The sequence below is a fragment of the Telopea speciosissima genome, chromosome 1 (assembly GCF_018873765.1).
Source record: "Telopea speciosissima isolate NSW1024214 ecotype Mountain lineage chromosome 1, Tspe_v1, whole genome shotgun sequence".
In the NCBI taxonomy this organism is placed as follows: Eukaryota; Viridiplantae; Streptophyta; class Magnoliopsida; order Proteales; family Proteaceae; genus Telopea; species Telopea speciosissima.
Window position 1 is genome coordinate 81045426 of NC_057916.1, and position 24703 is coordinate 81070128.

General features: G+C 39.9%; 1 protein-coding gene across 1 annotated transcript; it reads left to right on the top strand.

The window, feature by feature from the left end:
• The first annotated feature begins 796 nt into the window (after nt 1-796).
• On the top strand, nt 797-23169 carry LOC122649772 (V-type proton ATPase subunit E-like). The gene is made up of 6 exons (XM_043843042.1): nt 797-1011; nt 1261-1361; nt 2018-2171; nt 13283-13479; nt 18377-18476; nt 23048-23169. The coding sequence occupies exons 1-6, from the start codon at nt 910-912 to the stop codon at nt 23081-23083; spliced, it is 690 nt and encodes a 229-aa protein (XP_043698977.1). The 5' UTR covers nt 797-909; the 3' UTR covers nt 23084-23169.
• The last annotated feature ends 1534 nt before the right edge of the window (nt 23170-24703 follow it).

A 24703-nucleotide genomic window follows, 5' to 3' on the forward strand; every position in this document is an offset into this window, starting at 1 on the left:
TGCAGGGAAAGAAAATGTAATTAAGTCATACTGAAGGTAGGGCATGGGTTTGGATTGAGAGATTTGGGAGATTTGAAGTGAAGTTTGAAGGGTCGTCGAGGGTTTTACTTCATCTCTCCCACACATATCATCGATTTTGTTTTATTTTTTCAAGTTTTATCAGTTTATTCGATGTCGTCTGCGTTGAATTATTTGGTGTCCCAGTGGGTTCTTCAGTACTGCCTCATTTTCAACCCAGCCCCACCCCTCTTTCCTCCTTCTCCAACATCCTCTGCAACTTGCAAGATGGTGGCGTGGTAGCGGCGACGGTGGGGAGATGAAGAAGACGACGGGAAGCACAATTATGTTTTGTTTTGAAACTCAAGCCGTCTGATTGATTTTGATCTATTGTAGCCGGTCGGCCCAGGTTTGATAAGCAAACAAACCAGATTCTCTCACTTTTGAATTAATTTAAAAATCGTCCGTTGGATTGGGATAAGGCCACGTGTCAAGCTCACCTAGCAGGGCAGGACGATGGCTGCCCCGTAGATGATCTAAATCCACTTCAAGATGACGTGTAGGTGAGATCCGATCTGGCTCTCTTCCAGCGGTGACGGTGGGTCCCTCTGTGAAATGACCGTAACCCCCCTTAGTTTTGCTGACTTTGAGTGACCCTGCTGCTCCCGCCACGACTGAGGAGAGCCAAATTGGTGTAAGCGTGCATTCCACTATTCCCTTTATTTATTTATTTAATTTTTTGGGTAGAACCACTATTCCCTTAATATGATGTATTGCCGCTTCTTTCTTAAGCTTCCACAGTTCCACCTCCGCTATCGCCTGGCGTGGTCGGACTTCTGAGGCAAGACCAGACCCTTTACCGGTGAAGGACATAAGCCTCCGTTCCATTGGTCTGTACGTTCTGATCCGAAGATGAATGATGCAGACGTTTCCAAGCAGATCCAGCAGATGGTGAGATTCATCCGCCAAGAGGCGGAAGAGAAAGCCAATGAGATCACCGTCTCCGCTGAAGAAGTATGCCAATTTCCTCCGTAATAGGAAATCACTTTTGGTTTAATTCCTATAAACTGGCAATTTGAACTGATTCCTCTGAATTTCATATACTTGTCCTCTTCATTACGTATCTGAAGATTCACATATACTGGTCTAGTGTCAGTGGTGGAGGTTTAATGATATCAACTGTTCCCTTCTCGATTACTTGGGACTGCTTCTGCAGATGCCATAAATACGGATATCGGTGGTGACAATTGTTCTTTGTTGCAGGAGTTCAACATCGAGAAGTTGCAATTGGTTGAAGCTGAAAAAAGGAAGATGAGACAGGAATATGAGCGCAAACAGAAGCAAGTAGAAGTTCGGAAGAAAATGTAAGTCTCAAGCTCACTCTGCCACTTCTTCTCTTTTGTGTCTCTCGATTTGGCTTTATCCTTGTTGCCAACTTTGTTACTCAGTCCTCATTTCAGACAATTAATTCAATTGGAATTGTAAATCCCTAGCATCGTATTTTAGATTAATTTAATTTTGTTACTTCCAGATTATGATCATAGATTTTGAGTAGATGCTAGACTGATTTATTATGCATATGCATTTTAACCCTCTGTAAATGTGTAATTTTCAGACATGGTCAATCTAAGTAGTCACGCCTTGTACAAGCCATTTGTATGGGATGATGGTTCAAAACATATATGACCTATGCTCAGTATTGGTTGTTTCTTTAATTAATGTTAAAACTTCTTACTCATACCTGCTATACTTTGTGAAGCAGCTTATAAGATGGACCAAGTTTGCTTTCTTTTTCTATTTCTGTCTTAGTTCGTATGAGTGTGCTCTTGCTTATAGACATTATTCATGCATATCATATACTTGATCTGTTTCAATCCAAGAGCAACCCTGGTTCATTTCTTCAAATATAAAGTAATGTAAATAATTTTTTTAGCGGATATATAATAGAGAATGCGATTATGCGGAAAAGTTAAGCCTCTGTCTTTCCACCGATATATTGTCCTGCGTTGGTTTCACGCAGAGAATACTCAATGCAGCTCAATGCGTCTCGTATTAAAGTTCTTCAAGCACAAGATGATGTGGTTAACTCCATGAAGGAGGCAGCATCGAAGGACCTCCTGAGCTTCCACAACCACCCTGCGTACAAAAATCTTCTGAAAGACCTTATTGTTCAGGTCAGTACCTTGGAGATTTGATGTTCTATTTATGTGTAGGTTATTTTGTTAGGAAATTATGGAAACATATTTCCAAAAATTCATCCAAATTGCATCATTCCTCCATCTTCTTGCCCATAAAATCACATAGGCATAACAAAAATTTATTTATTTTTGAAGGGGGGGGGGGGGGTGAGGGGCAGTAAAGATGCATAGAAATAAGAAAATGGAAATTAGAATTTGTGATGAAGTTATTTGAAGAATCTAAACATGTTCAAGAATCTCATTTATTTGTTTCCAAGAGGACATCTCCAAGGATTTAAGAATTTATCTTTTCCGATCTCAACCTTTAAGAGAGGAAAAAGGAAGGGGGAGGGGGGAGAAAAGAGAATCCTGATCTTTATATAAACCATAGATATCCTGCCTGGGAGTACATTTGCCAGCATGAAACTCAAAGGAATTGGCGGGGGCCCGCACAAGTAGTGGAACATGTGGTTTAATTCGATGCAAAGCGAAGAACCTTACCAGGGCTTGACATGCCGCGAATCCTCTTGAAAGAGAGGGGTGCCTTTGAGAACGCAGACACAGATGGTGCATGGCTGTCATCAACTCGTACCATTTGATTCATGTGACAGGAGAAAGATTTCCCATTCCGTAGCCGGAAAGATATGTGGTCATGAAAGAGGGATTAAGTGGAACAGAATTGACGGGGTAGTAGAGTCGTAGAAACACTTGTATCATCCATATTTTGGACCTTAGCTCCATGGAACAATATGGTACTGCTGAAACATGGAAGAATTGAAATCTTAGATCAAAACACTATGTATGGATGGTATGAACTGCCTAAACAAGAATTCTTGAACAGCGAAAACCAGAGCCTATTACTCACTACATCCAAAAATTTCCATTAATGAAACATGTAAATCCATTGGAAAATAAAAAATACGCATGTCCGATGAAATGGCTGTTGCTATCTGTTCCAATAAATTGAAACATTTCCAAAAGTCATCCAAATTGCTTCATTCCTCCATCTTCTTGCCTCTAACAATCACAAGCACATATGCATAGACATAGTACTTTTTTTTTTTTGAGGGGGGGACTGGGCACAGAAAAGATGCATAGAAATAAGAAAATGGGAATCAGAATTTGTGATGAGCTAATTTGAATAATATAAACATGTTCAGGAATCTCGCTTATTTGTTGCCAGGGGGATATCTCCAAGGATTTAAGAATTTCTCTTTTCTGATCTCAACCTTTAAGAGAGGAAAAAGGGAAAAAAAAAGAGAATCCTAATGTTTATATAAACCATAGATGTATTCAATATAATAAACTAAAAATTAATACTAAAATGCAAAATAGTAAAATTTCATTAAAAAAAATATTTTTTCTTATTTTACTTACAACAACAATAACAAACTCAGCCTTATCCCAACTTAATGGGGTCGGCTACATGGATCCAAACAAAACAAAGTAGGGAAACCTGAGGTCTAAACAAAAAAGGGGAATGAAGAGATGGGAAAAGAGATGTGGGTAATGAGGTGAGAAATGAACAACGGTAAAAGACTAATGCAAGATGGGGAAAAAAAAAAAATGGAAGATGAAAGTAAGAGGAGAGAGGCACAGCCCAACAAGTCAAGAGAATCTCAGCTAAACGGGGTTTGCTGCATCGATCCTTGCCCTCCAATTGGCTCTATTCGAGGTCATACTTTGTACAAGATCTAGTCTATGCATGTCCTTTCTTACAACTTGTCCTATGGTCATTTTAGGCCTGCCCCTAGCTCTTTTAGCTCCTTCAATCGGGATTATATCACTCCTCCTTACTGGGACGTCCCTAGGCCTCCGTTGAACATGACCATACCACCTCAAACGACTCTCTCGGAGCTTGTCATTTATCGGGACAACTCCCTTGTCATTTTTTCTTATTTAACTTACAACTACCAAATCTTGATGCTCTGGTTTTTCAAACGAAACATCAACCTGATTCTGAATTCTGAGTATACATTGAAATTACATTACCTTTTAATATTTTAATAAAATTTTCTTCATTGTAAAAAATGAGAATAGGGAAGAATATTAATGTAGGACTAAGAATCTGAAAAGGTCTAACCCTTGGCAGGATCGCAAATATAGGCCCAAACTGCATTGAAGTAAGAGAAAAAATAATAACTCACAAACAAGCAGCAATGAGCAACTGCTATTGTAGTCGAGTAGGGCCCTGGATGAGGGAAAGAAACCCTAAACCTGGTGCAACTCTGATCAGCCATATAACAAAATCAATCTTGTCTTTCAGTGTTCTGAAACCCTATTTTGGTGAAATCGATATGACTGAATAATCTTCTGAATTCCAGCAACTGGTGTAGATCTTCAATAGCAGCAGTAGTAGATGATTAAGGGAGAAGAATAACCAGCAGTAATGCAGCAACTTGTCGACTCAATTCATATAAGAAAGGATGGAAGGAGGATTGATTATATTGATGGAAGGGGAAATAAGAAAGTGGGTCTCTCACCCTAGTTCTCATAGCCAATCCTTTCACAGGACAATCACTTGCCAAAGCAAAGCAACTCGAATTTTATTTACTCAAATCTCCCCTGCTCCTAAGAGCTGATCACATATATATCGCCCAATGACCGAGACAAAATAAACAAATTAGAAACTTGACTCTAACTAGGATTCCCAATTAGGATTACAACTCAAACATAACTAGGAAACTAAATAAAAGTCTAATAATAAAAATAAAACCTAACATTAACTCCTCTAAGCCAGCTGTCCAGGTGGGGGCCCATATCACTGTTCATGTGAACAGTGACACATGAATAGTACTTGGGTGCTGTTCACGTGAACAGTGTTACCATTTTCTTCATGCTGTGATTTACATCAACTCTCCCCCCACTTAAAAGAAACTCGTCCTCGAGTTTTATAGAATTTAGGGGCAAGTTTGGTGTGGTGCACGTTCAGTTTCAGCCCAAAACAGTACTCTGGCAGCTCGTGGATGTTAGGAATGTAATCTTCAAGGCACAAACTTTCTCTTCAAAGAACTCTGGTGGCATGATGAACTCATATGTGCTTGACTTCGAAATCAACAGTCATGTCCATGGGGTCTTCTACAGGTGTCTTTGACCTTGTCTGCTTCAAACTCTAGCCTTTTATGTTCTTTTTTGTATGCAGGGGTCGATCCTTAGAGAAGGTATCGAAAAGGAGATAGAAGAAGAGAAGGAGATGATGAGAGGGGATAGGAGAGCCGAGCTGAGAGTAGTCCGGAGAGAGTCTGCTTCTAAATGAGAAATGAACTCTCTTATATAGAGGAGAGGTCGGCTTCGGATTCCAAAATTTTATTTCAAATCCGAACAATGATCGCGACGTAAGTGCCGACGTAGGGGGCTGGTACTATTCAACACCTGCTCATGGGTCCATGTGCTCGACGAGGTACACGTAGGGCGGCGACATCGTAGATGATGTCATAGATGATGTCGGCCGCCTGAGGTGATGTCGAGCCGTGACTGAAAAGAAGGTCCACCAAGAAAAGCATCGGCGGCTTCTTGGGCAGCGAGTTCGACGGCGGCGGCGGCCATAGTTTCAATCGCTTCGCAACATCGACGAGGAGAGTGCTCGAATGTCGAGGCCGGAGAGAATGTCCGGAGCTGGTCGATAAGTTGAAAAGTATCGGCAAGAACTTCATCGTGGGACCTCATAGTCCATCATGAATCGGTGACGAAGATATTCAAGGCTTCGGCTTCATCTGTAATAAGAGCGGGCTCCTGTAGTGTGTAACAGGCTGCAGGCTGAAGATGCCAGATTTGATAGGGTTGGTAGAAGTGTTCGCGTTCACGCCAACCAAGGGTGCTGTAGATGGTGAATTCAAGTCCACCAGAGAATCTCCAATTGGCGACTGCATGGGCGATCATTGTTCTGATCATCATGGGCAATTGGTCGAGGACGGCGGTATTGTCACTAGAAAAGACAAGTTGGCCAACAAGTCCCCATTCAACAGAGCAATACTCCAAGGTTCGTGAGCACGGTAGAAGATGAGTCCTCTGGTTGTGAGATACAGTTCTCTCGAATATTTTTGGGAATTCCAGCAAAAAGTTTCGTATCGCCGTATTGTTCTTCATTACAATGACGTTGTATCATTGGAAATATTTCCTGGGAGGAGTTCTTTAGCTTTTAAATATAAGCGATTCTATATGCTTTATGGAAGAGAGCATCTTTTAAATGATCTTCAATACAATCTCAATCAAGAAAGTCTGTACTTTCTCGGGGAAGTAACATCGCCCCAATCAGTGTGTCTAATTGAGTCAAGTACTATATTTTGAAGGGTGAGCTGCTTGGAATAGAAAGTACCAAGAGCCTTTGAGAAGGCGGTAAGCGCGTTGCGAAACTATTTTTTCTGACCGGCAACTTGCGTTTTCCACAAAGAATTAATCTGATGGTACCACTTGGTAGGTATTCCATCATGATGAAAGAAATCAGTTGTGTTTGTCACAGACTGACCAAAAGAAGATGGAGCAATTGCCGCTGATTGTTGTTGTACAATCTGAGAATAGCTGGCATGGGTCATGTTAAATAAGTAGAAGGGATCCTGTCTGTCCTGTTCTTGACTATTTTCGGGGAAGAAATAGGGACTAAAAGGTTGAGAAGGGGAAGGAGAGAATTCCGCTGTTGTGGCAGGAACTCGAGTGTAATTAGGGGTAGTCCATTGGAAAGGTACTGCCGCTGTTACTTGGGGTTCTCTAATGAGAATACCGCCACGAGGGGTAGGGAGTAAGCCTTGTGGAGAGGCCTTTTTGCCTTTGCGATGTGGTGTCGCTCGGGCTTTACCTTTACCTTTACCTTTATCAGGAGGATGGTGAGGATTCATGGGGGCCTGCTAAGATAATCAACCAAGAAATTGTCAGTACCTTTAACATGCACAATTTCATATTGATATTGATTAATTTGATTAGCCCAATTAATCCTGCGTGAGTTAGTTTCTTTGACTTTGGTTTTAAGAAAATCTCGAACGGCTTGGTTATCAGTTCGAATAAGAAACTTCTCAGGTAAAAGATAAATTCTAAACCGTTGAATAGCATTAACAATGGCAAGAATTTCTTTTTCATAGATTAAATAATTAATTTGAGCAGGGGTGAATTTGCCAGAATTATATCCGTAAATTTGCTCGTGTCTCTTCAATGGTTTCTTCAACCACCTCGTCAACTATAGTATCAAGTTCCACATCGTCCATTGCCTCAACTTTACTTCCTTCAAAATTCTTCAATGTAAGCCTCGCCATTCAAAACATCAAGGACTGACTCTTCCTTGACGACAGAAATTTCTGGAATGTCTTTGACATTAACCGCAATTTCATGTTCTGGTTCTTTGCTTGGAGGTTCTTTCTCTTGTTGCTTTTCCATCTTCAAAACTTCAACGACTTCCATGGTAGCATCAATTGGAGGTGGAGGGCGGTGGGGACCGTGGCTTTACAAGTTTGCTCAAAAGAGGTCATTTGGTCTTTTAGTTGCTTCATGCTCTCTTCAAGTGTAAATACCTTCTGGTGGTAATCTTGTTGAAGTGAAAGCTTTCTGCATATATGTTCCTATAGGTACTTGTTCTTCAACTCGTACTTCATCTCTTCCCAAGTCCTAGGTTCACATCTTCTAACTCTAAGTCTCTCTTCATGAGATTTCCACCATTGTTTAGCATAACCAGTTAATCGAAAGTAAACAAACCTAAGCTTATGCGCCTTTGTTGGGTTGTGCCAGTCAAAATATTTCTCTAGAGAATCCAACCAATCAAGGAAGAAGAATAGATCCCTCTGCCCAGCAACGGAAGGAACTTCTGACTTCATCTTCCTTGTATTAACATCAACACTAGGAGGTGATCCGCTCTGATACCAAATAATGTAGGACTAAGAACCTGAAAAGGTCTAATCCCAGGCAGGATTGCAAATATAGGCCCAAACATCAATGAGGTAAGAGAAGTAATAATAACTCACAAACCAGCAGCAATGTGGAACTGCTATTGTAGTCGAGTAGGGCCCTGGATGAGGGAAAGAAACCCAAAACCCGATGCAACCGTGATCAGCCAAATAACAGAATTGATCTTGTCTGTCAATGTTCTGAAACCCTATTTTGGTGAAATCGATATGGCTGAATAATCTTCTGAATTCCAGCAACTGGTGTTGATCTTCGATAGCAGCAGTAGTAGATGATTAATGGAGAATAATAACCAGCAGTAATGCAGCAACTTCTTGTCGACTCAATTCACATAATAAAGGATGGAAGGGGGATCGATTAGATTGATGGAAGGGGAAATAAGGAAGTGAGACTCTCACCCTAGGCCCCTAGCTCCCACAACCAATCCTTTCACAGGATAATCACTTGCCAAAGCAAAACAACTCGAGCCCCTGCTCCTAAGAGCTGATCACATATATATAGCCCAATGACTGAGACAAAATAAACAAGTTAGAAACTAGACTCTAACTAGGATTCCCAACGAAATAGAAACTAGAATCTAACTAGGATTCCCAGCACAATAGAAACTAGACTAACTAGGATTCCCAATTAGGAGTACAACTTAAACATAAATAGGAAACTAAATAAAAGTCTTATAATAAAAATAAAACCTAACATCAACTCCTCTAAGCCAGCTGTCCAGGTGGGGCCCATATCACTGTTTATGTGAACAGTGTTTTACCATTTTCTTCATGCTTTGATCTACATCAAATATATAAGAGTTTCAGAAGCTTCCTGCCTCGTCTAGTCTACAAACATCATATGACATATTCTCAGAAGAATTGCAATATTATTAATATTGGGGTAGGGTACTGATGTCCCAACCTACAGTAAGGATCAAGGTACTGACAGCCGGCAGAACAGTAAGTGATAAAAAAAAAACTCAGAAATAGGAACTGCCTAGATTTAGTTACTACCAACTTGGATGGATATGTTGGTCCAGTCGTAGGTAGGGTACCAGGGGTAGGTTACCTCTTCAAAGTTGGCCAAGTTAATGCCCAAATTAGAAGAAATTAGAGATTCAAAATTAGAAGGTGAAGGTTCAGAATTAGAAACTCAGTACTTGAGAAGACTCTAACCATTGGATGGTCAAGAGATTTCAATCAAAGGAAAATCAGGGCTGTGTGAGAAACATACTAAAAGTTGAGCTTAAATTACTGGGTGAATGACAGAATTCACCACTGCATATTGCTGTCCAGAAACACAGAATAGAAGGTGCCGCAGGTCTGGTCCTTCCTCTAATATTAAGAATATCGAATGGGAATGATGTCACCAGTAAAAGGTTAACAGCACTGCTTGAACCTCCTTCGATGATCTTGATACTACCCAATGAAACTCAGTAACAGTGAAACAAAATAAAAGCAGAAAAGAAGATGGTAAAGAAAAAGAAGGGAAGAAGGATATGTAGGTATCTCACCTACTGTAGAGAAGGTATCCCACCTATCTATACAAGGGCCTCTTACCACACTCTCTCACAGAGGCCAGAGCAACTGTCTCTCACAGAAACATGGTTGTAAAACAACTCTTTTTTTTCTTTTCTCAAATCGTTGCCTTTGTCCAGTCATTTTCTTTATTAAATAACAAAGCAACCATTACAAATAGTGGAAAAGTTGAAAATTGAAACTACTGCTATTCTAAGCTCTCTCTTCTAGAAACATTCCTTTAGTAACTATGACTCCAATATTGTTATTACATAAAATGGAAAGTCTACTTTCTAAACCTGAAAATAGAAACTCAAAATAGAGAAACCTATATTCTTAATGACTAAAAAACAGAAAATAGAAACTAACTTTTAGTCCCGTAGGATCTAAATCCCTAATATTTGGGCTTATAGAATTGGCCCATTGCAATAGTAAACTCAAAAATATAAAGCCCATGGCCAATACAACCCATTGGACACTCAAAATTACATATATTACTCCATTCTTGGTTCAGTTTGATGGCCTGGTTGGTGCTGCCCGTCTTGTTCTCTTGAACTACATCAGTCGTGATAAGAAAATGGCTAAATTGAACTTAGGTTAATAAATTTTGAATTTTACGTTGTTATAAAACTTACAACGCAACGTTCTCTCAAGTTTTAATCCCATACTCACCTAGCGAGAGAAAAAACCCTGCGACACCGCTGAGGAGCAGCCCGGCCTCACGGTCAGGCTGCTCCTCCCCACTCTTCCTCCCTTCTCCTTCTCCCTTTCTCCCCACCTCTCGCCCTACCTTCCTTTCTTCATCCTCCTTTTCTTTTTTCCTCTTCTTCTGGTTTGGAGTCTAGCGGTGAGGTCGGGCTCCTCCTTCCCCCTTCTCCTTCTGTTCCTCTCCATTCCTTTCTTCGTCCTCTTCTTTCTCCTCTTCTTCGGGATTTGGAGCTTGGTCTCCTCGTTTGGACCTGCGTAGAGCTTGCGGTCATCATACTTGTCTGCAGTCATGCTTGCCGACAACCCTCTTGGTTTGTCGTTTTCGTGGACGTCTGTCTTGCTTTGCTTGCTTCCTTGCAAGTTGCCCTCGTGCTAGGCCTGTTTCCAAGCTCGTTGTGGTCTCTCCTGCCTGGTCGCAATCCTTCGTTGGCTTTCGTCTCCGACGCTCACTTTGCTGGGTGGCCTCCCTCGCTGGCTGCCTTCTTCGCTTGGTTTGCTGGCCCGTCTCTTCACCTCCAGCCCCGCTCGCCTTCTCTCCCACCAGACGTCTTGCATCGCCAGATCCCTCAGCTGTCGCTTGGTTGCCAGCCCACTTGGACTGCAGTTGCTTGGCCGCAAGCCTTCTCGGTCAGTCTTCTGTCTGATCCGCCTGGCTCGCTCGGCTAACGCCATGTTACTGGCATATGGATAGTCTGCCTTCTGCAAGCTATGCTCGGCTGGCAGCCGCTTCGCCGTTACCCTTTGCAAGGCCGGTGCCTCTCTGACGTGGTTGTCACCTTTGCTTGGCCTGCTTCCTGCTTGGCCGTGATCCTCCGCAAGGCCAGCGCCCCACTGCTGCGGCTGTTCGTTTGCCGGCGATGCTCCATTTTTCCGTCTTGGCAGCTGTCCAAGTTGTGCTGAGATAGTTGGTTTAGGGTTTTTGCTTCCCTACCTGGAAATTACTTGGCTGCCCTTCTCCTTTTGTTGTGCTTCTTAGCTCTTGTGGGCTTTTGTAATTCTTGGGCTTTCTTCTCTGGTTTTATGCCCACGTGGGCTTTGGATTTTACAGGCTTTACCTCCTCTCAGGTGGGCCTTGTAATTTGTTTGTGCCTTTGTGCCCTTGTACGTTGTCTCCCCCCCCCCTCCTTTCTTTTCTTTGGTAATGAATTAAATTATTTATTCACTAAAAAAAAAACTTACAACACTTTTGCTCATTTTGAATTTTTTTAATAGAATATTTAAAAAAAAAAAGGGGAAAATATCATCCCCCTCCCTTCTTAAGTTTGCCTAATATCAATCCAGTACCCAAGTTTTAAAAAATATCTTCCCCCTCCCCTACTTTATAAAGTTACTATCAACTGTACCCTAAGTATGTAACGCGGTTAAAAAGACATGAGTAAAGACAAAATTACCCCTCTTTTTGCCCCCACTCACCCATATTTATTTTTCCTTATTTTTATTTCTCAAAATATAAAATCCAGCGGGACCCACTCCCTTCTTCTTCTTCTTCTTCTTCCTCGTCCTCTGCAACCCCACCGGCCTCCACAGGAGAAATGCCAGAGCCAGAGCCAGAGCCAGAGCCAAAGCAGTGAAAAAGCGATAGAGATCGTTTGCAAGTGATGGATTTGATTTCGGAATTCGTTGTGTTCAATCGAAGAATCTGACAAGGTTCTAGAGATTTTGCAGAAAGTTTCTTTGAGAGATCGAAATCGACAAGCTTCTGGTGACCATTTTTTTGAATCATTATATTTTCTGGCTTCAAATCTCTGTAAACATTTAGTAAAACAAAGCTCCAAAAAATCTAGCTTCTTATCCACAATAGAATTACCAACCACCATAACCTCTCTTATATTGAATCAACACATACGGATCCATTTGACCTGCTCCAACATAAAGAAAAACAAAGAAAATGAAGTTGGGAAGAGGAAAGGAAACTCCCTGTGAGATCCGTGATATTATTGATCATTTACTTTTTTTTCTTTTTTTTTTGGTAAGATTGATCATTTACTTTAAAAACAGAAAAGTTCAAGGTCAAATAAGTAATACGAATTCAAAACCCTAAAAGAAGCATCGATTGGGATCCTGAATTCAAGTTTGAATTCCCCTCTAATCCACGAGAGATAGAAGGTAGTTATGGCAGAAAAACCAGAGATCACTGTAAAAGGCCTGAACAAGCTTTAAGCTAATCAACAAATTCAAGCATATTCCAGAAAGATGGCAGAGGAAAACCATGTACAGAAGATCTCCTCATCCCCAACAAATCTAACGACGACGATGACGATGACCTCAGCGATGCCGACGGTGACGGAGAAGAACCTGAAACCGCTTCTTGGCTTTTACCAAACCCTAACCCAAATAAGCTCATCGAAGCTCAGGATTTGAAATCTGGAGATTATTTCTTCTCGGACATGGATCCTTACCTGGATCGTGACTGTAATCCTCCTTCCATAGGGACTGATAGTGTAGTTCCTGGTGCAAACAAAAACCCCTCCACCAAATCTCATTAACCCCTCTTCAGACAATGGTGGCGATGATGGTGGTGCTGGCGGAAGCTTGCAGGTCGTCAATGGCGAAGGGAAGGAAGGTTGTAGATCGTCAATGGCATGGCGGAGAAAGGTTGCAGATTGTCAATGGTGGAAATAAAAAAAGAAGACCATCCCCTTTTGGAGGGGTAAAAATGGAATTAAAATAAATTAAGGGTAATCTGGGGTTTTAGGTAAATTGGATTTGTTCACGTCATCAATTAATGGCAGTTTTAACGGTTAGGGTACAGTTGATAGAATCCTTATAAAGTAGGGGACGGTATTGTCATTTATGAAAACTTGGGTATTGGATTGATATTAAGCAAACTTAGAGGGGAGGGGGATGATATTTTCCCTTTTAAAAACTTTTGATACTGTATTCAATAATATAATGGAAAAATATCCATGCAATTGGTTAATATATTTTTCAAACATAGGAAAATTGGACTTCTGGTGATTATTTCATGAGTTTTCCCTATGGGTGTGTGAATAGTATGGTTTGCTTCTCTTGCAGAGTTTGATCCGACTGAAAGAGCCTGCTGTCCTATTGCGTTGTCGGGAAGATGATCTATATTTGGTTCAATCTGTTTTAGAGTTAGTAGAGCTGGAGTATGCAAAGAAAGCTAATGTTCCCAAACTTGAAATTATCATTGACGAGCAAGTCTGTTTGCCTCCTGCTCCTACCCAGCATCATGCCCATGGACCTTTCTGGTAAAGTTTTCCATCTATCTGGAGCTGTGAACAGATCCTTTGGAGAATTTTACTAACAGTTTTGTTTTCTTTCTAAATCAGTAATTTACATCTTTTATTATCTTGACCTGCTGCATTTTTCATTTGAATATGGGGCCATTATCACCAATATCAGACCAGGAAACATATGGGATCCACGTTATAGAGGACCACACACCTATCTAATTAGTCGAATTTCGTCCCAAAACAAGCATGATATTTGAGTCAAAATTTTGGGACAAAGTTGTGAAAAATTACAGAAATGCTATTACCCTCTATCTCTCTATATGTTGAAAGTTACAGCATGCTTATTATTTTAAACCATGTTTTGCCCTCTATTACATATTCATATTTGGCTGAAACTACACTAGTGACTAGTGAGATTGGTGTGACTTGTGAGATCCTTTGTCACCTGAGGATCCACCTATATCCATTGAAATGTGCCACATGGTAAGTGTCTCCTCATGAAATTGATGACAATTCATTAACGTTCATGACATAAATTTCCCCTTTTAATATGTGTCACCCCTTTCTGTTGTAATTCCATATCCATGGATATGAAGTTGGTTAAAATTCAAAGCGCTTATGTGTTTTTGTTTTCTGTGCCGGCGTCGGCATTGGTATGGTCTTAATCAGACTTTAGACCATGCCTAAACCTATCCTTTGTAAACCCCATGCAAGTTGCACCAGGCACAGGTTTATAGCATGTCTGGCAAGTTATACATGTACGTCTAAAATGAATATATAAGGTTAATTAGTAGGCTCAATGTTCTGATCTAGAGGTTCTAAACTCATTGATTCATTAAAAATTATTGGGTTTGTATTTCTACCATAGTACCATTGTCTTTTCAGTAAATAAATTGTTCTTTACGAGTAAAGGAATTGTAAATTCATTTTAGTCGTGACTTTTTAAGGAATCATGAACAAACAGGGTTTGTGATGTCTTTTTGTGTTTTGTACACTTGAAATGAGGAACCCTTTATATCCTTCAGGATTGCTAATGTCTCGCTCTTGTAGTATCGAATTGGATGTTGTAGCCAGTTGATATACTTGAGTATAAATCCTAGTACGTTTTTGTACCTTCCTTTGAAATAAAAAAAAAGAGAAGAAAATAAATCCTTGCCTAGGCTGTTATAACTTAGATTCCATTCGGCTAGGATGCCTGGTTATCTAGGCATTGCCTCTTCCTCATTCGAGGCTGGTTTCATCAATGACAATCCTGAGCCTATTAAATATTCCCAAAGCCGAACCTGTCTCATCCCATGAGGCATGAATGGGACTAATTTTAATTGCAGTGTAACTTTTTGTTTTGTGGGGAGGGGGGATTGTGATTAGTCACCAAAACCCAACCCTAACCCATAAAGTGTCATACCAAAATTAACCACTGGGAGTGGAAGTTTAATGCATGGAATTTAATATTTGATTAAAAGTTTTGAAAACCAAGAATGTAAATTGGAAAAGCTTAGATAGTTGATTCCAGATATCTGGGTTCCACCAAAGACGTGCCTGCCCAAAAATAATGTCAAACCCGAGTCAGCTAAGCCTTTTTTCAAAATTTCCAATTGCTTGGGAACCCAAAATAAGTATAGGCAAAAGATACATCTTGCTTCATTTATGAAGGTGCTAGCTGGCTCAGCTGGTAAAGTCTTTGGCATGTTGTAATGAAGACCTGGGTTCAAGTCTTGCCTCCACCTTACTACTTTTCAAAAAGAAAAGAGTACAGAGATGTGATATTTTCTAGTGACTAAACCATGCGTCTGCACTCTGTGCTGAGTAGATCGTAGATTTTTTACTAACCTTCTTAATTTTGAGTGAATTCTGCGTCTTCAAATACTTTGGGGTGGATCATTCTTAACATTTTGAAAATTGTTAAAGAGACCAAAAGAAAGAGAGGGTGGGGGGAAGATAGGTCTCGGATTCTTAGTGTTAAGTTTAAGAGTCGTGGGGTTCAGGGGTATACTTGTCTTTTGCATTTATTTTATTTCGTTCATTATTATAAATTTAAGGGAGCTGTCCTGCGGCTGTTTATTCTGTCCAAGCCGCAGGCTGTCCTCTTCTCTTGGATTGTTTGCTTCTCCTCCCTCTTTCTCTCTCTAATTTGATTGCAACGCCTTGATATTATTGAAGTTTACATTGAATTCTGATCTACTCTTGATGTATCGATCTCAGTCAGAATCCTATGAATTCGATCTCTCTTGTGCTGCTGGTTCTGGTGTTTTTTTTATGGAGCTTATGGGTTTGTGGCTTCTGGTTGCTATCGTTGGTGATGCTACTTTGTCTTTCATGGTTCTCCACTATTTTTAATATCGATTTTGACTTCTTCATCAAAACCCTGGTACATCGGTTTCTTCCTGGTTTGTTTTTTGGCATTGCTCTATAGTGGTGAAGCCTTCCGTATTGCTGGTTGTGTATTCCAGCATCTCCTTTTTGGTGATTTGGGCTGCTCCTATTCTTTTTCAATCCAAATCGATTTTTGGGTTGTCATAACCCTGCTTCATATTGTTTTTTTTTTTTTGGATATATTATTTTTCTTGTGACATGGCTGAGTCCAAGAATACTATGGACAATGTTAATGTCCAGATTACTTCTATCAAGCTCAAAGGGAGCTCCAATTACCTGCTTTGGGCTCAAGCTGTTCGAGATTACATCATGGCTAAGGATAAGCTCCGTTATATTACTTTTAAGCCTTCCTACATCTGATTCTAAGGATTATAATGAATGGGTCAAGGACAATGCGATTATTCGTATTTGGTTATGGAACAGCATGGAGCCCGATATTGCTGCCAATGCCATGTTCCATACAGCCAAGGGAGTGTGGGATGATTTGAAGGAGACATATTCCCAAGAAAAGATTATGACTTACACCTATGACCTGTATGAGAAGCTGTTCCAACTTCAACAGTCTGACAAGTCTCTCTATGAATACTACATTACGTTCAAAGGAATGGATGAAGAGCTGAATGTGTTTCAGCCACTTACTAACGACATTGAGAAGCTAAAAGCCCAACATAATGAATATTTTGTCTCTAAATTTCTTGCTGATGTGAAACCTAATCTAAAGGCTGTAAAGGGTCATTTGCTTGTTGGTGAGTCAGTTCCTACTCTCAATGACACCTATTCCCGATTTCAACGGATTGCTTCTCCTTCCAAGCATGATTCCAACACTAAAGAAAATTCTGCATTCACTGCTGGTTGAGGCCGTGGTTCTGGTGGCTGTAATTTTGGTGGGCAGTGTATTGATTGTGCTAATAGACGGTATTCTTTTTGTGGAAAACTGAATCATACAGTTGAGACTTGCTGGGTTAAGCATGGAAAATCAGAATGGGCTCAACATTTGGTCAATCATGCATTGCCTGATGATGGTTCTGATGTTGTACCCTCCGATGACACTAAATCTGGTCCACCTTCAGGAGATTCTTCTTCCATCTTTCGTGATGAGATTCATCAATTGATGTGCCGAATACAAAGTCTTGAGACATATGCTTCTACATCTTCTGGGGCTTCCACTTCTGCTACTACTTTAGGTCATGCAGATACACTTGCTTTCCTTACCATCACTTCTACACCCTGGATTATTTAATTACTTATAGATAAGATCATATTTTCTAAGGATAGTATAAACCAAATGTGAGGCTAGGAATGCCAGGACATTGACCAATTCCAAGAACAATATAAACCACATTTATATTTTGATTGTTTCAAATTTCCAATAGCTTGCTTCTTGAGTTCTGTTGTCTTCTAGTTCTATGTTGATTTTTGATGACTTGATGTGGCTTAATGTTGATTTTTGATGATTTAAGGTATATATTGTAGTATACTAAATAATGTTAGAAAAAGGGTAAATAAAAAATAACACTTGGCGCCTTGGTTGCCTAGGCAACGCCTAAGTGGGTGCCTTATGCGCTTAGGCACCCCTGCACTCCATTGGGTCGCCTTGCCTCTTTGAGAACTATGATTGAGAGTGTTGACTCATTATTACTCACCATGGCTGTAGGAATTTGCTCTGATACAAATTTGGTGAAATCCTGGTTTGAGAACCCAATTCAGATTGCTTATAGGCCCACCCAAATTTAATGAAATAAACTAATGATTACATCTAATGTCAACTACCAGCCCCCTTTAGACCAGAAAACCGGATTCGACCGGGTTCATTTTGGCTTAGGTCTCCAAAGAGGGTCATTGCAGTCCAGTCAAGCCAAGGCAACTGCATCACTTTTCCCTCTCTTTCCCTTTTTCTCCTCTTCAGTCTTCACATAATCTATATTTACCATAAACTTGCTTGACTTCAAAATTTAGCTTCCATTTTGGAAGTTGGAACCTTTCTTGCTCTAGAGCATGCATACATTGTTTTTTTTTGGGTGGGGGGGGGGGAGAGTGGGTGGGTAGTTGGTAAGTTCCTTGAATATTGTGCAATATATCATATTGCTCCCCAAAGTAGAAGATTTCTTTCCCCTTTTTGATTTCCTCAACTCAGCTCTGTCTGAAAGGTCACCCATGAATTAAATTTGTTAACCATGTGTGCAAATATTGGATAGGATCCATTAAATATGGTGTATCTGAGGCTGACAACCATCATATGACTTCTTGAGATCAAATGGATAGCAATTTTATTATTTGTTGGGTTGTTTCTAAGGAAAAGCTTTTTCGCTTTTAAATTGGCTTTGGAACTAATGTCACCAGATATTTTATAAACTGAATTATAAACAATACATGGTTTTCATTCTTTTCTTGGATGATATGAAAAAGATAAATCTTTATGATTTGTTTTTTCTTGAGCTTGACAATTCTGAGACTCATGAATCATTTGTAGTTTTTATGTTTTTGAAATCATAATTTTGGTATAAAATAATTTGTCTGATGATAACCATTGCTTATGCAGCTCTGGAGGTGTTGTGTTAGCTTCTAGTGATGGCAAGATTGTTTGCGAGAACACCCTTGATGCGAGGTTGGATGTGGTATTCCGAAAGAAACTGCCAGAGGTATCATCCCACATGCCAGTTAAGCTTTTATATTATTTTCATCTTGTTACTAACATATTTATGTTGTTGGGGTTGCTTGCATTGCTCTATTTGGGAATGCATTTGTGCCTTGGCTGTGAGAACCTTATTCATTCTTGTGCTAACGTGATAGAATTTGCAAAAATAAAATGGAAAGGAAAGAAAAAGCTTCTGATGCTTTGTAATGCAAACATTCTGTTTAAAACAAAAATCATCTGTTGTGTTTTCACCAGTTTCATATTTTCTACTTTTTGGAAAGATGAAGAGAGATCAGATTAAGGGATGAACAGTTTTTTTTTTTAAAGTTGCAGTTTATTGCAACATCTTTTCAACATCGGAGTCGAAACTGGTCGAAACCTGTCTAGTTAAGGGATTTTTTAATGTCACAGTTTATCTCGTCTTGATTTCTTGCGAAATCAAAATATCTCGGTCGAAACTGCAAGTTTTGATTGAGAGATAGAATTGATGGAATTTTGGGGAATTGAACTTATGTCGATGTGATGCAAGCCTTCTTTATTTATAATATATCATAAGAAGTACAAGTTACAATTATACCCGTAAGGCAACACAAGCTAAACCCTACTGGACAAATATACCTTTGTACCCATATTACAACACTCCCCATCAAGTTGGTGCATAGATATCAATCATGCCCAACTTGCGAACAATAGAAACAAAACTCTTAGTGCTCAAACCTTTAGTGAATACATCAACTAACTGACCATCAGATGGGACAAATGGAATACAGATCAGACCTTGTTCCAGTTTTTCCTTGATAAAATGGCGATCCATCTCTACATGTTTGGTTCTATCATGCTGGACCGGGTTGTGGGCAATGCTGATTTCTGTTTTGCTGTCAGAGTACAAACGCATGGGCCCCTCAAGAGGGAATCCAAGATCTTGAAGCAACCTCCAAAGCTAGAGTAGTTCACAAATGCCATGGGCTATGGGCCATGGCCCGAAACTCTGCTTCTGCACTTGATCGAGCTACAACTGCTTGCTTCTTGTTTCGCCAGGTAACTAGGTTACCACCAACATAGGTGCAGTAACCAGATGTAGATCTCCGATCATCTGGGCAGCCAGCCCAATCAGCATCTGTGTAGGACTCAATGCGAAGGTGGTTATGAGATGAAATGAGGACACCCTTACCAAGTGCAGCCTTTAGATATCTCAAGATTTGATACACAACATCCATATTCGATGAATAGGGGTCATGCATGTACTGAGTCTAGCAAAGGCGATATTTGGACAAGTATGAGATAAATAAACGAGTCTTCCAACTACCCTCTGGTAGCTACCCTTGTCAATAGCCTCTGGGAATTAGGCTCAACAGGAGTGTCAGCTGGTTTACACCCTAGCATGCCTTTATTTGATAAGAGATCAATGGTGTATTTCCACTGTAAGAGGGTAATCCCTTGAGCTGAATAGGCTACCTCTATGCCCAGAAAATATCTCAATTTTCCCAGGTCTTTAATCTCAAACTTTGTTCCCAGGAACTTCTTCAAGGAAGAGATCCCTTCAATGCAATATATATACAGTATACCTGCAGCCATTGCAGAAAGCAGAACTTGATCAGTAATCTTTCACCAATCTTTAGCAGATTTTTTTAATAAAAAAAGTAGAAAGGTAGGGGGGCAGCAACTAAATCATCGATATTGTGTGTTTACCTCATTAGTGCTGCCCCTTTACAGGTTGAGAGGAAGAAGAACAGAAGAAGGAGAAAACCGAAAAAAGGAGAAGAAGGAGGAGATCGATTGAGGAAAAGTAGGGAGAATTAGGGTTTTTTTTCCTCTCTCTAACCTAGATCAGACCAGCTCTGATGCCATGTTGGTAGAACCGTAGGTCAGAAAGAGGGAATAAAAGAATGGAATGGCTTGTTGTATTGATAGGTAAGCCCCTCTATTTATAATAGAGGGAAAATTACAAATAGTCTAAGCTAGGCGATGTGGGACTAAAACCCACATAGCCGACATAAGCTAAATACACTTAATAACATAAAAATACCCCAAAAGGACCAGAATACCCCCACGGTATTCTGGAGTACATATATTCTAACAACATAAACAATCAAGAGAGAAATATGGCCAGCTTCCTCTTTATGAACAAAGCATGATTTGCATTACTTTGTTCATAAACGATGGAGACCATAGCTTTATGAAACAGACCAAACTAGGCCCTAGGAGACTGTTTCAGTCCATACAAAGCTCGGTTAAGCTTACAAACTTCCCATGAGTTTCCTGGGATGTAAATGATGTAGATTCTGGTAAGAAGAAGAAACAAAAGAACCAAGGTGGTTCAAGTCAGCCTCATGTGAACCAGTTTGGACCAATTCGAACCAGCCAGGAAGATCAGCTCGAGCCAGCCAGCTGACCTCCTAGAAGAGGCCTTTGTTGGCCATGATTTTGATAGGAGATCATCTCCAACTACCTAGTTGCTAATTCATTTAGGGGAAGCAGTTTTCTCTCGTACTCCCATGTGTCTATCTCTCTCCTCCTTAAAACAAGGGGGCAAAGCTGTCTTTTCATATGGGGAGGAGAGAGATAGACTCATGGGAGTGCAGGCGTAGGCCACACTCCCAGACAGAGTTCTTTTTCCCTTTATTCAGTTTCTATTTTAGTGTCCTTATTTGTTTTAGAAGGCTGAGCTATAAAGCCTAGTAGTTTCTAATTCTAGTTTCCTTCTATTTTAGTTAGGTTTTAGTTTTTCTATTTCCCTACTTGCTATTTTAGAAAGTTTCTATTTTTATTGTAAGCTTGCCTAAGCTATTAATAGGCCCCTTATTGTAAGGAAAGATAAAAGTACAAAATGATTGTATGAGAGCTGACTTGGGACTTGCCCCAATCAATGACAAGCTCCGAGAGAGTCGTATCAAATGCACTTAATGCACGAGTGATGTATTGAATCAGGCAAAGATTCTAGCAGCAGCGTACTCTTTCTTCATGCGGTCAGCCAATAAGCTTGCTCGCAGGTGAATCTTTCCTGCGGTGTAGCATGCACATTAAATGCTCTTCAATCTCAGCCTCAATAATGGAATCAGACGACATGCCCGAAAAGGTGTCTAGGGCATAACTTACTTATTTCTCAACATTATTGAGCGCGGTTTGCGACAACGCACTCTTGGCGAGTAGAAATATTACTCTACATATCAAAAGTCAATCAAATGATCCAGAATTGCAAAAATCTCTCCCATTTAGTTTCTTTTCATCAACACTATGCGGAAACTGCAATACCTCCTCTGTCCGACATCAAAACGACGCACTTCCAGTTGCATTGGAGATGCGACTTGATGAACTACAATTCTATGTAGATTGCTCCATCCAGTTCTGCCATTTGCCTTCACCTGTTGCTCCTGCGCACTGCCCAATGCTGTAAAACAATAAGGTTTAGGGAGCTTCACCACAATGCCTGAAATTGATAAAATGACCAAAATCCCCTTATCAAATTCCTGAATGCTCTAATTGACTATCTATTTTCCCAAAAACTTCCAGGACATATGTAAGGACTAATATGCACTGTAGGGGGCCATTTTGGACTGCCACTCGCTGCCGGACATGCCCACAAGCCTCTAAAACATTGCCCAATTGCCAAGTGTCCATGTTGCACTGCCAAGTCATACACTTGCCAGTCTAGCTTTGCCAACTGACCAATAACCACTGCCACATCATCTGTGCCACTTATATACTGTTCATCTCAGCCTGTGAATACTACCATGTTACTGCCATGTCATATTGCACACTGTACATGCACTGTCATGCCTGCAAATGACAGAGTTATCCCTGGAAGACTCCCAATCACTGTGGGACTTCTGTGTACACTATCAAACCCCAGTAATACTATTACTGCAATTGTAAACATTGTAAGTCACTCATAAATCTATATTGCCGCTCTGTTTACTGAACTGCACCAAGATGTACTGTGTTGACAACAACAATACACATGCATTGTGTTGACAACAATGACAACCAACACACAATCACTGCCATCTGCACTGTTAGTTCAACAAACTTCAATCCTTTTACATTCATAAAGGACATTTGTGTTTCTGCTTATCATTGATTCTATTAGAAGATCATTTCGAATTTCAATGTCAAATTCTATCCCATGGTGTGTACATCTGGTCCAAAAGCAGCATAAGTGTACCTATGGCATGGACATATAGCAAACATTTAGTCGGAGGCAATCATTACTCTTATCTATCCAAAAAATGTCAGGTCAAAGTACGGGTACCCCCTATGGTCAGAAACTTGTCTTCCCCCTCCGCCCCCCTCCCCAACAAAATAAATAAAATAAAATAAAATAATGATTGTTTAAAAAGAGGTCCGTCAATCAGATGGTTATTATTGCTTCTGTGTTGGTGTTAATACCTATTGGCTGTTGCATAACGTAGTTGAGACCAGTAGAATGCAAGTCAATCTCCCATATATTAGCTTACAATGTGCACTATTTTTTCCATTTCTGTGCTGTAGTTGATGCATATAGATTTCAGCATTTCTGTAATTATTTATTCATCTGTATGGCAATACCTCAAGCATATTCATCTTGTGTTCATGCAGATCCGTAAGTTGCTTTTTGGACAGGTTGCAGCATGATTGGTTGGATGTTTTTGTGTCATCACTTGTGTGTTTGAGACTATAATTTTAGAAATCTGTCCATCAATGATCAAAATTTTGTTCTATTTGTTGTTTGATTCTTTTCCATTTGTCATTTTCTGGGTGGTCATTATTTATTTTATTGACAAGATTGTTTTTCGCTCCAGTTTCCGTTGTGTTACTTGGGACGTACAGAATTCTCAGTTTTTCATAGTTGTAAAATAAAATAACAATCAACTTAGTTCAAATAATAGCTTTGGATTTGTATCTTCGAATTCATCTGGAATGGATACAAAAAGCCTGGGTATTTTGTACCAGATTATTATGTGAGGATCAAAATGTCTGTTAACAGAGGATCTGTGTTTTGGACTTTTGATTCTTATTTGTCGATGGTCCATAATTCCAAGGATCATGTGCATTGTTGCATTCTCTTGAATTGTACAATCATCAAGAACCAACCAATGTTTGAAATTTCAAAGAAAACTTGTCAAAATTAGTGAAATATTTTTCTTCCTCTAGTGTGTCAAAATCTGGTAAAATTGGTGCAATTGCCAGAAGTTTGAGCAAAATGTGGTAAAATTGACGAAATATTTCTTTTCTCCCAGGGTTTGAAATCACCTCCACCAGTCAGAAATTTCAAAAAACTGGGCACAATTCAGTGCCACCACCACCCCCCCCCTCCAAAAAAACAAAAACCTTATAAGCATCTTGTCTTCCTATTGTTAGAGAGAAATTTTTTGCCCTTATTCAAATACAAGGTTTACGGCCATTGCAACTACCTGATTTTACCAGAAACACGATGCATAGTAAACCTATTATTAATCGACGTCCCACTTCAATAACCATTACAACCATCTGATTTATCAGAAAAATTAAGCATATTAGACATTATGAGCCCAGACTTTCCCATTTCGTGGCATATTTGGCATATGCTCTGCCAATATTGAAGAAACGTATCTGCTGAAGCTGTATATCTTTAATTTTCTTCAAGAGGATGGCTATGGCCTCAAAGAGTGAAAGCTTCAACAAAGTATCCAAGTTGACTCTTTGATGCTTATAAAATCCAGTGCATCTAATCTCTAAAACGAAGCTGTATGGCCGTTGAATTATGAAAACCAAGAATTAGGGCTGGGATGAAATTGGCACATCTTGTTAGGTCATTTGTATTGGTATCGATGGAGACCGATTTGTGATTCGTGAGTTTTTTTTTTTTTTTGGGGGTAATAATTTGTGATTCGTGAGTCGTGACAGATATAATATTGATTCAAGGAAATTGACCAAGGGTAAAAATATAAATAAAATCATTTTCTGTAGAATCTCGGGTTAGAATGGCATTACATTTTTTTTTTCCGACGAGATCCATCTCCACGGTTACCAGTCAATTTCGTTTGAAGAAATGTGGTAGTGTAGGATTTTAGGATTTGTGTATGCTACGACCAACTCCAAATGGGTCCTTTTTTTCATTAGAGACTTCTGCCGGATTCCGACAAATAAAATCCTTTTCTATCATAGTAGGAAGAATGAGAGTTAGATCATGTTGTACTACCGACAACCCTTTGAATCCTCACGGTAACGAAAACCCTAATTTCAACGTCGAAGAGGAGGAAACAAAACAATTAG

Coding starts and splice junctions, on each gene's coding strand:
- LOC122649772 (XM_043843042.1), top strand. CDS start 910: ATGAATGATGCAGACGTTTCCAAGCAGATCCAGCAGATGGTGAGATTC. Junction 2,172..13,282: donor TGAAAGACCTTATTGTTCAG/GTCAGTACCTTG, acceptor CTTCTCTTGCAG/AGTTTGATCCGACTGAAAGA. Junction 18,477..23,047: donor TCCGAAAGAAACTGCCAGAG/GTATCATCCCAC, acceptor GTGTTCATGCAG/ATCCGTAAGTTGCTTTTTGG.